At 54.3% G+C, this 12,326-nt stretch overlaps 1 protein-coding gene across 1 annotated transcript in view; it reads right to left on the bottom strand.

Moving 5' to 3' along the window:
- Positions 1-12,326, bottom strand: part of TBXAS1 (thromboxane A synthase 1) — a 187,558-nt gene that overhangs the window by 145,438 nt on the left and 29,794 nt on the right. The window contains exon 3 of the mRNA XM_055143695.1: positions 5,954-6,097. Coding sequence (XP_054999670.1) covers positions 5,954-6,042 — 89 coding nt within the window. The 5' untranslated portion in view covers positions 6,043-6,097. The remainder of the gene's footprint in view (positions 1-5,953; positions 6,098-12,326) is intronic.

The raw sequence follows: 12,326 nt of genomic DNA, 5'->3' as shown, positions 1-12,326 counted from the left end.
TCTGTGGGAAAATGCCATTGGGTTTTGCCAGGAATTACATAGAATCCATAAATCACTTTGGGTAGTATAGACATTTAACAATAAACTTTCTGCTCCATTGACACAAAATTTTTTCATTTACTTATATCTTTTTCAGTTTATTCATCATTGTTTTATAATTGTTCATGTATAGACCTTCTTAGATAAATTAACTCCTGAATATGTTATTCTTTGTAATGATATTATACATATGATTGTTTTTATTTCTTTTACATTTGGTTCGTTGTTAGTAATAGAAATGCAGCTAGTTTTTATATATTGATTTTATTAGACAGCTTACTTTTATTCATTTACTAGCTTCACATTGTTGGAGTCTTAAGAAATTCCTGTAAATGGAGTCAAGATATGTGCAAATAGAGACAATTTTTACTTCTTTAGGGATTTGATTGATGACTAGTTCTCTTGACTGAATCGCTCTGGTAGTGTTTTTCAAAATTATGTTGAACAGAAGTGACAAAAGTAGGTATCACTGTCTTATTCCCAGGATTAGAGGAAAACCTTTTAGCTTTTCACCTTTGAGTATGATGTTAGTGGAAAGCTGGTTACATATAACCTTTTTTGTGTTAAGATATATATTCCTTGTTATACCTGTTTCATTGAGAGTTTTTTTCATGAATGCTGAATTTTGTGAAAATTTTTTCCTCCTTTACAAAAATGATCACAGCATTTTATCCTTCATTCTGTTAATGTGGTATGCCTCATGTTTTGGATTGTGTATTTGGAGTCATCTTTATATCCCAGGGGCCAGAGAATTTTTTTTTACAGTTACAAGCTTTCATGTTTGACTTTCAATCATACAATGATCAAACACCCATCCCTCCACCAGTGCACATTCTCCACCACCAATGTCCCCAGTACCCCCCCCTTTCCAGCCCTCCCCCTCTCTCCATGGCAGACAATTTTCCCATACCCTCTGTCTACTTTGGGGCATTGTGGTTTGCAATAGAGATACTGGGAGGCCATCATGTTTGGTCCCTTATCTACTTTCAGCACACATCTCCCATCACGAACGATTCCTCCAACCATCACTGACTTAGTGATCCCTTCTCTATGCCAGCTGCCTTCTCCCCCAGCTCATGAGGCAGGCTTCCAACTCTGGGGCAATATTTCTGGGCCAGAGATTTTTTTTTTTTTGCAAATAAAGCCTGACACTAGACTCAAGGCTAGAACTAGAATCCAGTTCTCCTCCACGGAAAGCAGGTTTCCTGGGAAGGAAAGTTCCAGGGACAGTGTTGAATGTTCTTGTTAGCATCTAAAGCCCTGATCATCACATCTATTTCAGCCTGGTGTAAGAATGAGACTTGATCAGAACACAGACTCACTCTGTATGGTATTTTTGTTTTTTGTTTTTTGTTTTTTTGCTTTTTGGGTCATACCTGGCGGCGATGCACAGGGGTTACTCCTGGCTCTGCACTCAGGAATCACCCCTGGCGGTGCTTAGGGAACTATATGGGGTGCTGGGAATCGAACCCGGGTCAGCCGCGTGCAAGGCAAACGCCCTACCCGCTGTGCTATTGCTCCAGCCCCCACAGACTTACTCTGAATCCTTTTTGATGTCCAATGGATTCGTATCCCCAGATCCTGCCATTGGAAACTCCACCCCATTCCCTCACCATCATCCCGCCCCTGCCACCAGCTCAGAAAGTTCTGCCACTTCCACAAACAGCTCTGCTCTGTCTTCCCTGACCTCTCTCCATCCTCCCCACAGCCCTGTAAATTCTCCTCTGGGGGGGAGAAAAAGCGAGCTACGGTCTCCCAGCCGCCTGGTGGAAGTCTGGCTCACCCTTCCCTTCCCCCCACCCCCTGGTGGAGCTTCTCCCTTTTGGCCCCATAATTCATATTCATTAAGGAAGCATGTTAGATGCGAAAAGACTCCAAGGAGAAGAGGGAGGGGAAAATCACCCTTATTGAAGGGAAAACTGCTATTCACATCGGGGCTGTTTCCTGACACTCTTTCTGAAAGAAGAAAGAAATCTTTATCTGGCTACCAGGAATCCAGCTGCCAGTTTTGAGGTGTGCTTGAAAGTTTAAATGCATCAGACTTCAGGCTACCCCCAGCGAGATCCAGCTCATACAACTTAGGGTTTCTGCATCAAAGCGCTTCCAGAAGTAAGCTTTGCAATTGTGTAGAGGAAAGGGAGCTCTTTTCAAAAAGGTTTTATCCTGTGTGTTCATCACCGGCCCCTGTGGTCCATATGCTAATAGAGTCTCCATCCCACCCACCGCTCTGCCCACAGAGGAACAGCCCTGATCCCCCTACACCTGAATCCACGCTTCTCAGTCACGTCTCAGCCCTGCAAATGCTGCACGTTGGAAATCCTTGGAGGAAGCCATCAAGATGGATTAAGCGGCGGGAGCCTAGTTCAGCGACATAGCACTTGCTTTGCATGTGGGAGGCCCTGGATTCCATCCTTGGCAGCCCCCAAACGTTTAGTGAGATGGATCAAAGGACTGAAGCACATACTTTGCACGTGTGAGTGTTGGGTTAGATCCCAGCACTGACAGTCCCCCAAATACCACTGGACGAGGCCCCCAATAGAACAAAAGCAAACTAACATAAGCCGCATGATGTCTATTTTATCAGGATCCCTTTCAAACAGGATGAAGTCTACATCCTTCTTTCTACATTCACAGGGGCCCGGGGCCAGGAAGCAGCATCTGTCAGGACACGTAGTACCAGGGTCTGTCCTGGGAGGTGAACACAGACTTAAAGGCAGCACATCTGCCTCCATCTGAAAACTGGACCCCAAGCTGGAACAGGCACGAAACACAAATAGACGTTCGGGAGAGGGACTGGGTGGTGAGGGCAAAACCATACAAGATGGGTGGTGAGCTGTGAACGCCAAGCGAAGGTGGAGTGAAGAAGCCAGCCAGGGTGCGAGGCTGGAATTCAGTTCCTGTGAACGAGACGCGACCACAAAGCGTGCTGGGAACAGGGAGAGACAGCGGGAGAAAGGGTGGCACAGAGGGCGTCCCCGGAGGGACTGGTGAGTGCCCTGCGCACACAGGAAACACTTCTCTCAAGTGCTGCCCCTGACCTTAGCCTCACAGGCAAGAGAAGCGTCAGAAGAAACTTCAACCCCGCAAGCGTGAAAGGATGAATGAGCAGCTCCAGACCCGCCATGTGCAAATGGACACGTGGGAGAGGAGGGGGCATGAGTCCTCTGAGGGAACCAGGAGCCACACCCCAACTCCCGGGCGCGCCTCTGAACACCAAACCCATTCAACCAGTGGCCGAAAGAAAGAGAGAACTCAACCCTGTGCCACAGGTAGAAGTTTCTGGAATTGCAAAGAGATCCCAGAGCTGGCTCCTGTCCCCCATTCTTTAATCTTGGAGGGGAGATTCTCTGTGGCCACCCGCTCAGGTCCAAAGACAGGGCTGGGTACCAGAGGAGTGACTCAGAAGTCACCCTTCTTTCCTTCCTTCCTTATTTCCTTCCTTCCTTATTTCCTTTCTTCCTTCCTTCCTTCCTTCCTTCCTTCCTTCCTTCCTTCCTTCCTTCCTTCCTTCCTTCCTTCCTTCCTTCCTTCTTTCCTTCCTTCCTTCCTTCCCTCCTGCACAGCTTCTCCTCAGGGGTGAATGGCAGTGAGGGTCTCCACCTCAGCATCCCCAAGAGCCCCTCACTCTCCCACTCAGACACCCTCAAGAGAAGGAAGTCAGAGGGAGGCCCAGCCCCACCCCAGCTGTCCCCTGGGGTCTTCCGGGTGGAGGGGTGGTCGCCTGAGGTGGATTGCTGTGAGTTGGTCAAGGGCCAGACCCATGAGCTGCCAGTACCTGCATCTGCTCTCTCATCTCCTTCAGTGTCCCCTTCCCAGACCCAAGTCCCCCCAGCACCCCCTGGTGTCCCCTGCTCTGGGCATCTGACCCAGAACTCCTGAGTCCTGACCTTGTACCTCTGGCCACACCGGAGCCGTGGAGGAAACAGATAACACATGAGTCTATTCTCACTTCCTGCCCCCCACCACACACAGACATGGATCTCTGTGTCTCGGGACCAAACAACAGTTTATGGAGGAACCCAGGAACAGACCGCAAGGGCCTGGCAGGCTTGGGACAGTGCCACCACCCAGACAGGGCCTCGGGCACCCAGCCCCGGGCTTATCAGGCAGGAGGCATGCCCCTTCCGTGCCCAGAGCCGCTTTCCTACATGCGAGGCCCTTGTCCGCTGACCATGGCCCTCATGTCAGGCACAGAACTGGGAGGGAAGAACACAGAAGTAGGGCCGGAGCGATGGAACAACGGGCAGAGGGCTTGCCTGGAGCAGCGCAGACCCGGCGGCTCAGATAACCACAGGACATCCCGGGGTGAAGAGCCGTGAGTAAGCCCTGAGCACAGCTGGACGTGGCCCCCAAACAAGCAACAACCCAAACACATACACCCCAAAAATAAATAGAGCCAAAGCTGGGGAGAAAGAAGGCACTTGCTTCGTATGTGGCTGTGACAGCTGCAACCCTATTCAAATCCTGGACACTGTGCTGAGCACTGAGCCCCTGAGGACTGAGCCACTGAGCCACTGAGCACTGCCAGGGATCACTCCTAAGCACAGAGTCAGGAATAGCCCCTGAGCTCCCAAGGGTATGGGCCGAACAAGCTCCAGAAAAGAGACAAACACAAAAATGTAGCTCGGACACAAAAGATGCACTGTGTCCACGCCGCTTGGCAGACGGGCAGCGCGAGGGCTGCCTGCCGCCCACCCAGCCCCCGCTGAACACCAGCCTGGCGTGCAGGCTGGGCTGCGGTGACGGTGGGGGGGGAGGCGCGGGAGGCCGGGGGCTCCGAGTCACTCCAGGTTTTGCACGTGGTTGGTTTCCATGCCAGATAAGCAACGCCGACATGGAAAAAGTTCAAAAGATAATTAAACCAGTTAAAAAGCCAAACAGCACTGGGACTGCATCAGGGTTTCAAAGCCAATTTCCAAGAAGTCATTTCAGCATCCTGGAACATCAAACGTGAATTCCATTTTCAGTTATGCAAATTCCAGAAGAATAATACCTCACATTTGCATAATGCTGGATGCTTTCAAAGTGCCTTCCCAGTTATTAATCGAAAGGAGGCTTTATTACCAACAGAAATAAAAAATCCTGTTCAAAGTCAAGTTCTTCGTGATTTTCTTTCCAGATGTCCCACCCTTCCCTTCCTTCCCCCCACCTTCACCCCCAAAGACCGGAGCCACCTAAAGCCAGGTGCTTTGCGTGGTGGGGGTGGGGAACGCAGCGAGACACACACACACACACACACACACACACACACACACACACGGAGCGGAGCGTGGAGAGGGGGTGGGCCCCAGCGCTCCCCAGCTGCCAGGCTCTGGAAAACCTGTTGAATGAACAAAAGCGACCATTCAAATGTGAGTGCCTGCTGCCCTCCAGCTCTCTGGATGCCCCCATGCTCTGAGTCCCTTCTCTCAAGAGCTGGGGAATAAAGTCTACCCTTTGGTCCTTCAGGCCTCTGCCACCCCCAATCTGGTGCCCCAGGACCCCAAAGATAGATAGCGCCTGTACCCAGTCCTTTAAAGCATCATCCAAGACGGGACAACCTCTGTGAAAGCAACTTGGGGAGAGAAACTTAAAAAAAAATAAAATAAAATAAAAACAGGGCAAGAAAATAGGACGGCTGGAGGGTAATACTTGGACCCAAACCTTTGCCATGTCTCCTTCCGACTCTTTCCAGCTTGGTGACACGAGGCTTTCTGAGTCACTAACTCACCAGGCTTTCCCGACACCTCCGTCTCATGCATGTTAGTGAAAGATTAACCTGCCTGTTTGCTTTTCATTCTGCAGCCGTGTTAATATTCCACTCCCCCAGGATGAAAGAAGCAAAACACGCTCCCTACCTGCTCGCCTGCGTCACCCACCCAGCCCGGCCGGGTTCCAGCTCGCCCTGTCCCCAGGACACGCTGGCTGTACTTACCACTTCAGGAGGGCCAGGAGGACGACTGACAGCGCCACCGTCACCAAGGGAATGCTCACGTCCAGCCCGAGGTGCCCCACGATCTCCATGGTCCCTCAGAGATGGTCCTTGCGGGGGTCCGGCGGAGAGAGAAGGAGCTGGGACCTGCTGTTACAGGAGCATTAATCAGCAGGAAACCGAGACATAAACCCAGACACACCCCATCTAGCCCCCCCATGCCCCACCCCCGGGCTCCTCCTCCGAGTCTCCAGATAAAGAGGAAGGAAGAAGAGGGGGAACAAAGGGTCTTGATAGAAGGAAACTTTATCTCCATGGAGAGTGCTGGTCACTAAGCCCGTGCGGGAGCACTGCTGGCGGCAGCAGCCCGGCCGACCCAGGCTGCTGAGAAAGGAGGGCTGGAGACGGCTCTGCGAGCCCACGGCACACTCCTCCCAACGCTCCACGGCTGCGCCTGGAGACGCAGCCTCCAGACGTGCCCTCTGGAGCTCAAGTCTTGTGTGCAAGAGTCCTGGGTCCGTGGCCCGAGCGGCAGGACAGCGGGGAGGGCGATTGCCGTGCATGCAGCTCACCCCAGCTTCCATCCCCGGCATCCCAGATGGCCCCCCGAGTCATTCCCGAGCACAGGGCCAGAGGAAGACCTGAGCATCCCCAGCTGTGCCTCCCCCTACCCAAAACAAGGAAAATAAGAGAGTCCTGGGTCCAATCCTGGCACCACAGGGTCCCCTAGTAAGCACTGAGTCAGGAGTAGTCCCTTAGCACTCAGGGTGAGTCTCCCTGATAAAACCCTAATTCTGAAAGACAATGTGTGTGTTTTAATAATTTTTAATGAATGACCGTGATATACAGTTATAGACTTACAAGTTTTCAGGATTACAATTCAGTCATACAATGATTGAGTACCCATCCCTCTGCCAGTGCCTGTTCTCCACCACCAATGGTCCCAGCATCCCTCCCAACACCCCCACCCCATTCTCTGCCCCCCGCCCCACCCCCACCTCTGTGGCAGGCAGGTTCCCTTTTACTCTTTCTCTCCTTTTGGGTGTTAGGGGTTGCAATACAGGTAGTAAGTGGCCATCATGTTCGGTCTATAGTCTACTTTCAGCCCGCATCTCCCATCCCGAGCAGGCCCTCCAAGCATCATTCGCTTAGTGGTCCCTTCTCTATCCCAGCCTCCTTTTCCCCCAGCATGTGAGGCCGGCGACAATGTGTGTTTAAACAGAGACACAGGTCAGGAGACTAGAGCTGTCCCCGGAACCTGGGATCTGACCTGCCAGGGGGTGAAATTGGCAGCATTAAGGACCTCTACCTATTACGTCCCTTCGCTCCTGCGGGCTAATGACCATCAGGGACCCCAGGAGTCCGTCCTTGGGGACCAGCCATGGGTCTTAGCCTGAACTGCAATAAGTTGGAGGGTTAGTTTGCCCACAGAGTATCGTGGCTCCTGCGTTCTGTGGGTGCTTTGCTCTCGATCTGCCCTTAGTGGCCAGGCAGCAGCGAAGGAGCCTGTTTAGGGAACACGTCACGCTTTTAAGGATGCAGAGGGGTGTCTCTGAAAGGGGACCCCTCCCACTCTGTGCAACAGGCTGGGTGGGCTCCGTGCTCAGCTCACAGCGGTTGGAACTTAAGGGAAGGAGTGGGACTCAGGGTCTTTTCTGTGGGGAGAGACAGACCGTGGCAAACAGGGAAGCTGCCCCACCTGCAGAAGGCTGTGAAGGCCAAGGCCAGGAGGCCGCGGGGAGCCTCTAGCTGAGCCTGGGGACGGGGACAGAGATGGCTGTCGGGGCTGTCTCTCCCGTCTGTCTGTCTGTCCGTCCAGGCGAGGAAGCATCCGGAGCAAAGAGCCACGGCAAAACTTTCTGGGCACGAAGGCGAGCGAGGACAGGAGGGGCAAAGACAAAACTCTGCCTGGTGGGAACTGGTCCGAGGTCACCGACCATGGGGAGGTGGAGACAAGAGGGCCACATAAGCTGGGCAGCCCAGCGCCAGCTGCCCCCTGGGCCACACGGGCCAGGGGTGTTTGTGAAAATCCTTCTGGCAGCACGTAAAGAAGGCTCTGGATGGGGCTGGAGCGATAGCACAGCAGGTAGGGCGTTTGCCTTGCACGCGGCCGACCCGGGTTCTAATCCCAGCATCCCATATGGTCCCCTGAGCACCGCCAGGGGTAATTCCTGAGTGCAGAGCCAGGAGTAACCCCTGTGCATCGCCGGGTATGACCCAAAAAGCAGAAAAAAAAAAGAAAAGAAAAGGCACTGGAAGGAGGGGAGAAGCAAAGCACGCCGGGAGGGTACCAGGGTCTCCCCAGGGCAGACAGTGCAGCGGGAGGGCATGGCCTTGCAAGCGGGCAGCCCGGGTTCTGCCCCTGGCACCACATTCGCTCCCTGAGTCCCGCCAGGAGTGATCCTGAGCACAGAGCCTGGAGTAAGCTCTGAGCACTGCTGGGTGTGCACCCTCTCCAGAGAGAGAGAGAGAGAGAGAGAGAGAGTCCTTCCTGCTGGGACTGGAGAAGGCACAGAAGGAGAGTTGGGGAGGGGGCGCAGAGAGGTGGCCTGCCGGGCTGGGGCACATCCTCCAGATGCTGGGGGCCGGGTCCAGCCTCAGAACTGTGTAGCCCCTCCGCCAGGAGCAGCCCCTGGGGGGTATCCCTGAGCACTGCCTCATATGGCCCCAAAACCAACAACAATCGAGAATGGCCAGAGACACAGGCTGGGCGAAAGGCCTGCATGTGACTGGGCCTGGTTTGGTCCCCAGCACCACACAAACTCCCCCAAGCACGACCAGGGGTCCCTCCTGAGCAGCCCCTGAGCACTGCGGGGTGTGGCCCCCAAACAGGGACAATGCTTTAAAAGAAGAAGGAAAAAAACAGTGCCGGAGACATAGCATAGCAGTTTAGGTGCTTACTCTGCGCGCAGCTGAGCCTGGGTTGATCCCTTGCACCCTGTCCGGTCCCCCAGGCCCCGCCAGGAGCACTCCTGAGTGCGGAATCAGGAGTAAGCCCCGAGCACTGCCAGGCGTGGCCCCCCCAAAACAAACAAAATATGCAAAGCCGGTGACTGGGCCTCTCCGAGTGGGGCTAGCTGCAGTTTCCTGGTGGAGATATGAAGGGGGGTAGGTGCACGGAGCCCCAGGCTCCAGACTGGGGGTGCCTTTCCCTGGCATGGGGGGTCAGCACAGGGTACACCCAGAGTTCCTGAGAGGCCCTAAGTTTGAGAGTCGTTGGGAACTTTAGTGCAGAGCTGTGACCCTGTTCCCCCCCCCCACCCCGCTACTCCCCTCCCCCTGCCCACAGTCTTCTTGATAGAGGAAACTGAGGCTGGGGCACAGGAGGTCAAAGTCCTCGTGAGATAATACTCAAACCTGAGGCTTCACATACAAATGCTATTTTTTATTTTAATTTTAATCTTTGAGTCACCGTGAGATGCAGAGTTACAAAACTGATCATGGTCAGGTTACAGTCATACAATGTTCCAACACCCATACCTCCTCCGGTGTGCATTTCCCACCACCGATGACCCAAGTTTCCCTCCCGTCACCCTCTCCGTAGCCCGTCTCGATGGCAGGCATTTGCCTTCTTTCTGTCTCTGCTCTCGCTCTCTCTCTCGCTTGCTCGCTCATTCTGTCTTTCTCTATCTCTCTGTCTCTATCTCTGTCTCTGTCTCTCTGTCTCTGTCTGTCTGTCTGTCTCTCTCTCTTCCCCTCCCTCCCTTTAACTCCCCTTTTGAGCATTATAATTTGCAATACAGGTACTGAGAGGTTTTCATGTTTGCTCCTTTAGCTGTTTTCAGCACGCAGTTCTTTTCCGGGGTGATCTTTTCCAACTGTCTTCGTCATGGTGGTCCCTTCTCTATTTCCATTTGAGGCAGGCTTCCAACCGTGGACCAATCCTCCTGCCCTTGTATTGGTCTCATATTGTCTTTCTTCTCCAAATGCTGTTAAGCACAAGGACTCCTGAGCTGCAGGCCCAGGCCAGAGGGAGGGGCAGGGCAGCGTCTGGCCTAGAGGCACAAATGCCCAGGCCTCCGGTCCCTCTCTGGACTCCTGAATCCCATTCCCCCAGGACAGACTGAGGCCTGGTAGACCTATCTGCCTGCCCCCACCGGGAAGGCAGAGCAGTCTGTGGACTAGAGTCCAAACAGACACATGTGTGCTCCGGACACATGTGTGAGCCACAGTTCTGGTCTGGACAGAGCCCAGGAGGGACACCTGTCCCCATCGTCTTCCCTCGTTGGACGTGAAGCCCCGAGCGCCACTCTGGGGGTGTGGGTGTTACTATGGGGGCCACGCCCTAAAGCATGTGGAACCCAGGTTCCATCCACACCCCTAACTCTGGCTATTTTCTTGGCAATCAAAGAATTACCAAAAGTGACGGGGAAGGCGGTGCTGGAACAGTAGCACAGCGGGGAGGGCGCTTGCCTTTGCACGCCGCTGACCCAGGTTCAATCCCCGGCATCCCATATAGTCCCCTGAGCACTGTCAGGAGTGGTTCCTGAGTGCAGAGCCAGGAGTAACCTCTGAGCATCGCCGGGTGTGACCTCGCCCTTATTGATTAATTAAAGTGATTCAGGGGCTGGAGAGCTAGGAAGGGGTTAAGGCACTTGCCTTGCACGGGGCAGTCTCCAGTTCAACCCCGGCCCTGCAATGTGGTCTGCGCCCTGCCCTGCCAGGAGTGAGCCCTGAGCACAGACCCAGGAGTCAGCCCAAACAGGTGTGACCAAAGAAACTAAAGCAAACAAAATATAAATTCTAGAGGCCAGACCCTTGTCCCAGTCGCCTGGCTTTACACCCAGGGGTCCCCACGCCTCACCTCCTCTAAACCTAAAGTCACACCTTGGTTCAAATATTTCTTGGCCAGAGTTAATACAGCAGGGAGGGCACTTGTCTTGCATGGAGCCAGCCCTGGGTTTGAGCCTCAGCGCCACAGGGGGTCCCTAAAGACTGCAAGTCCCTCGTGGCTCCAAAACTTACTCTTCTACTTTACTTTCCCCCCTCCAGCACAGAGATGCTGCTTAAGGGGGCTTCTGGCTGGCTTCTGCTCTTGCAGAAGATACTACAACCTCTCAGAACACTGAAAGCCTCAGTTCAGGGGCCAGAGCGAGAGTCCAGCAGGCAGGGCGTTTGCCTTGCATGCAGCCATCCCAGTTTTGATCCCTGGCAGCACCCTACACGGTCCCCTGAGCCCCACCAGGAGTCATACCTGAGCCAGGTGTAACTCCGGAGCATCCCTGGGTGTGACCCAAAAAAACTGGGGGGGGAAAAAATCCAAATAGAGAAGCGATGTTAGTTTCCAGAACCATCTGCAGAGGGATCTGGGGAGGCCCTGAGGGACACCATGGGCCAGGCCTGCCCGGAGAGCACTGGGCAACGGAGAGTGTCAAGATGCTGCGAGGCAGCCGGCGGGGAAGAGAAGCAGCGCCTGGGAAGGGTGGGGGCGTGGCTTCCGGCCTCAAGCGTGGGTGGTCTTGGAAAGCGCCTCTCTGAGCCTCAGATTCCTCCGTAACGTGGGGGCGACTTTACCTACAGCTCAGGGAGGCGCCCAGCTCGGGCACAGGACATGCTTGTCACTCTCCTCGGCCACTGTTCTCGCCCAGATCAGGCGAGGAGGAGGGGGAGGGGGCAGAGAGGTAGCACAGGGATAAGGGCGCATGGCTTGCACACAGTCAACCCTGGTCCCCGAAATATCACCAGGGGTAGCCCTGGAGGCCCCCCAAGTTCCACTAGGTGCATGGGGTGAAGGTCCCCGAACCCTGCATAATCTCAAGCCCTCCCACCCACCGGCCAGTCTGGTTGGCTGAGAATAACTGGACAGTGTGAGCACGGCTAAGGAAGTCCCCCCAAAAAGAGAGAGAGAGGGGGCTGGAGCAATAGCACAGCGGGTAGGGTGTTTGCCTTGCACGCGGCCGACCCGGGTTCGAATCCCAGCATCCCATGTGGTCCACTGAGCACTGCCAGGGGTAATTCCTGAGTGCATGAGCCAGGAATGACCCCTGTGCATCACCGGGTGTGACCCAAAAAGCAAAAAAAAAAAAAAAAAAAAGGGGAGACAGAGAAGAGTCCGGGGCAGTGAGGGCTGCAGAGAGACCAAGGGTGCTATCACAGCTCTGCACGTGGCAGAGGGACCCCTGTAGGCGCTCCAGCATGACTTTGTGGGGGGGGGGGGTTTCTGTGTGCAAAGACAAACCTCAGCGAAGGTGGGCTGGGAAGAAGATTCGACCACTCTGGCCACCTCACCCTCCCCACAGCCGAGATGGGGGGAGCAAGCACGGGCGCGGGGGACCCCAGGACAGTGTCCAGGTGCCATGGTTTGTGGGGCCCGAGTCTGCACTGGGGGCTTGCGGGAGCCGGTGGCCATCTATCCGCTCCCCTCAGCCCCCCCATC

Source organism: Sorex araneus, chromosome 1 (genome assembly GCF_027595985.1).
Source record: "Sorex araneus isolate mSorAra2 chromosome 1, mSorAra2.pri, whole genome shotgun sequence".
Taxonomy (NCBI): Eukaryota; Metazoa; Chordata; class Mammalia; order Eulipotyphla; family Soricidae; genus Sorex; species Sorex araneus.
The sequence above is the reverse complement of the archived record's forward strand: the minus strand, read 5'-3'. Positions and strand labels throughout refer to the sequence as shown.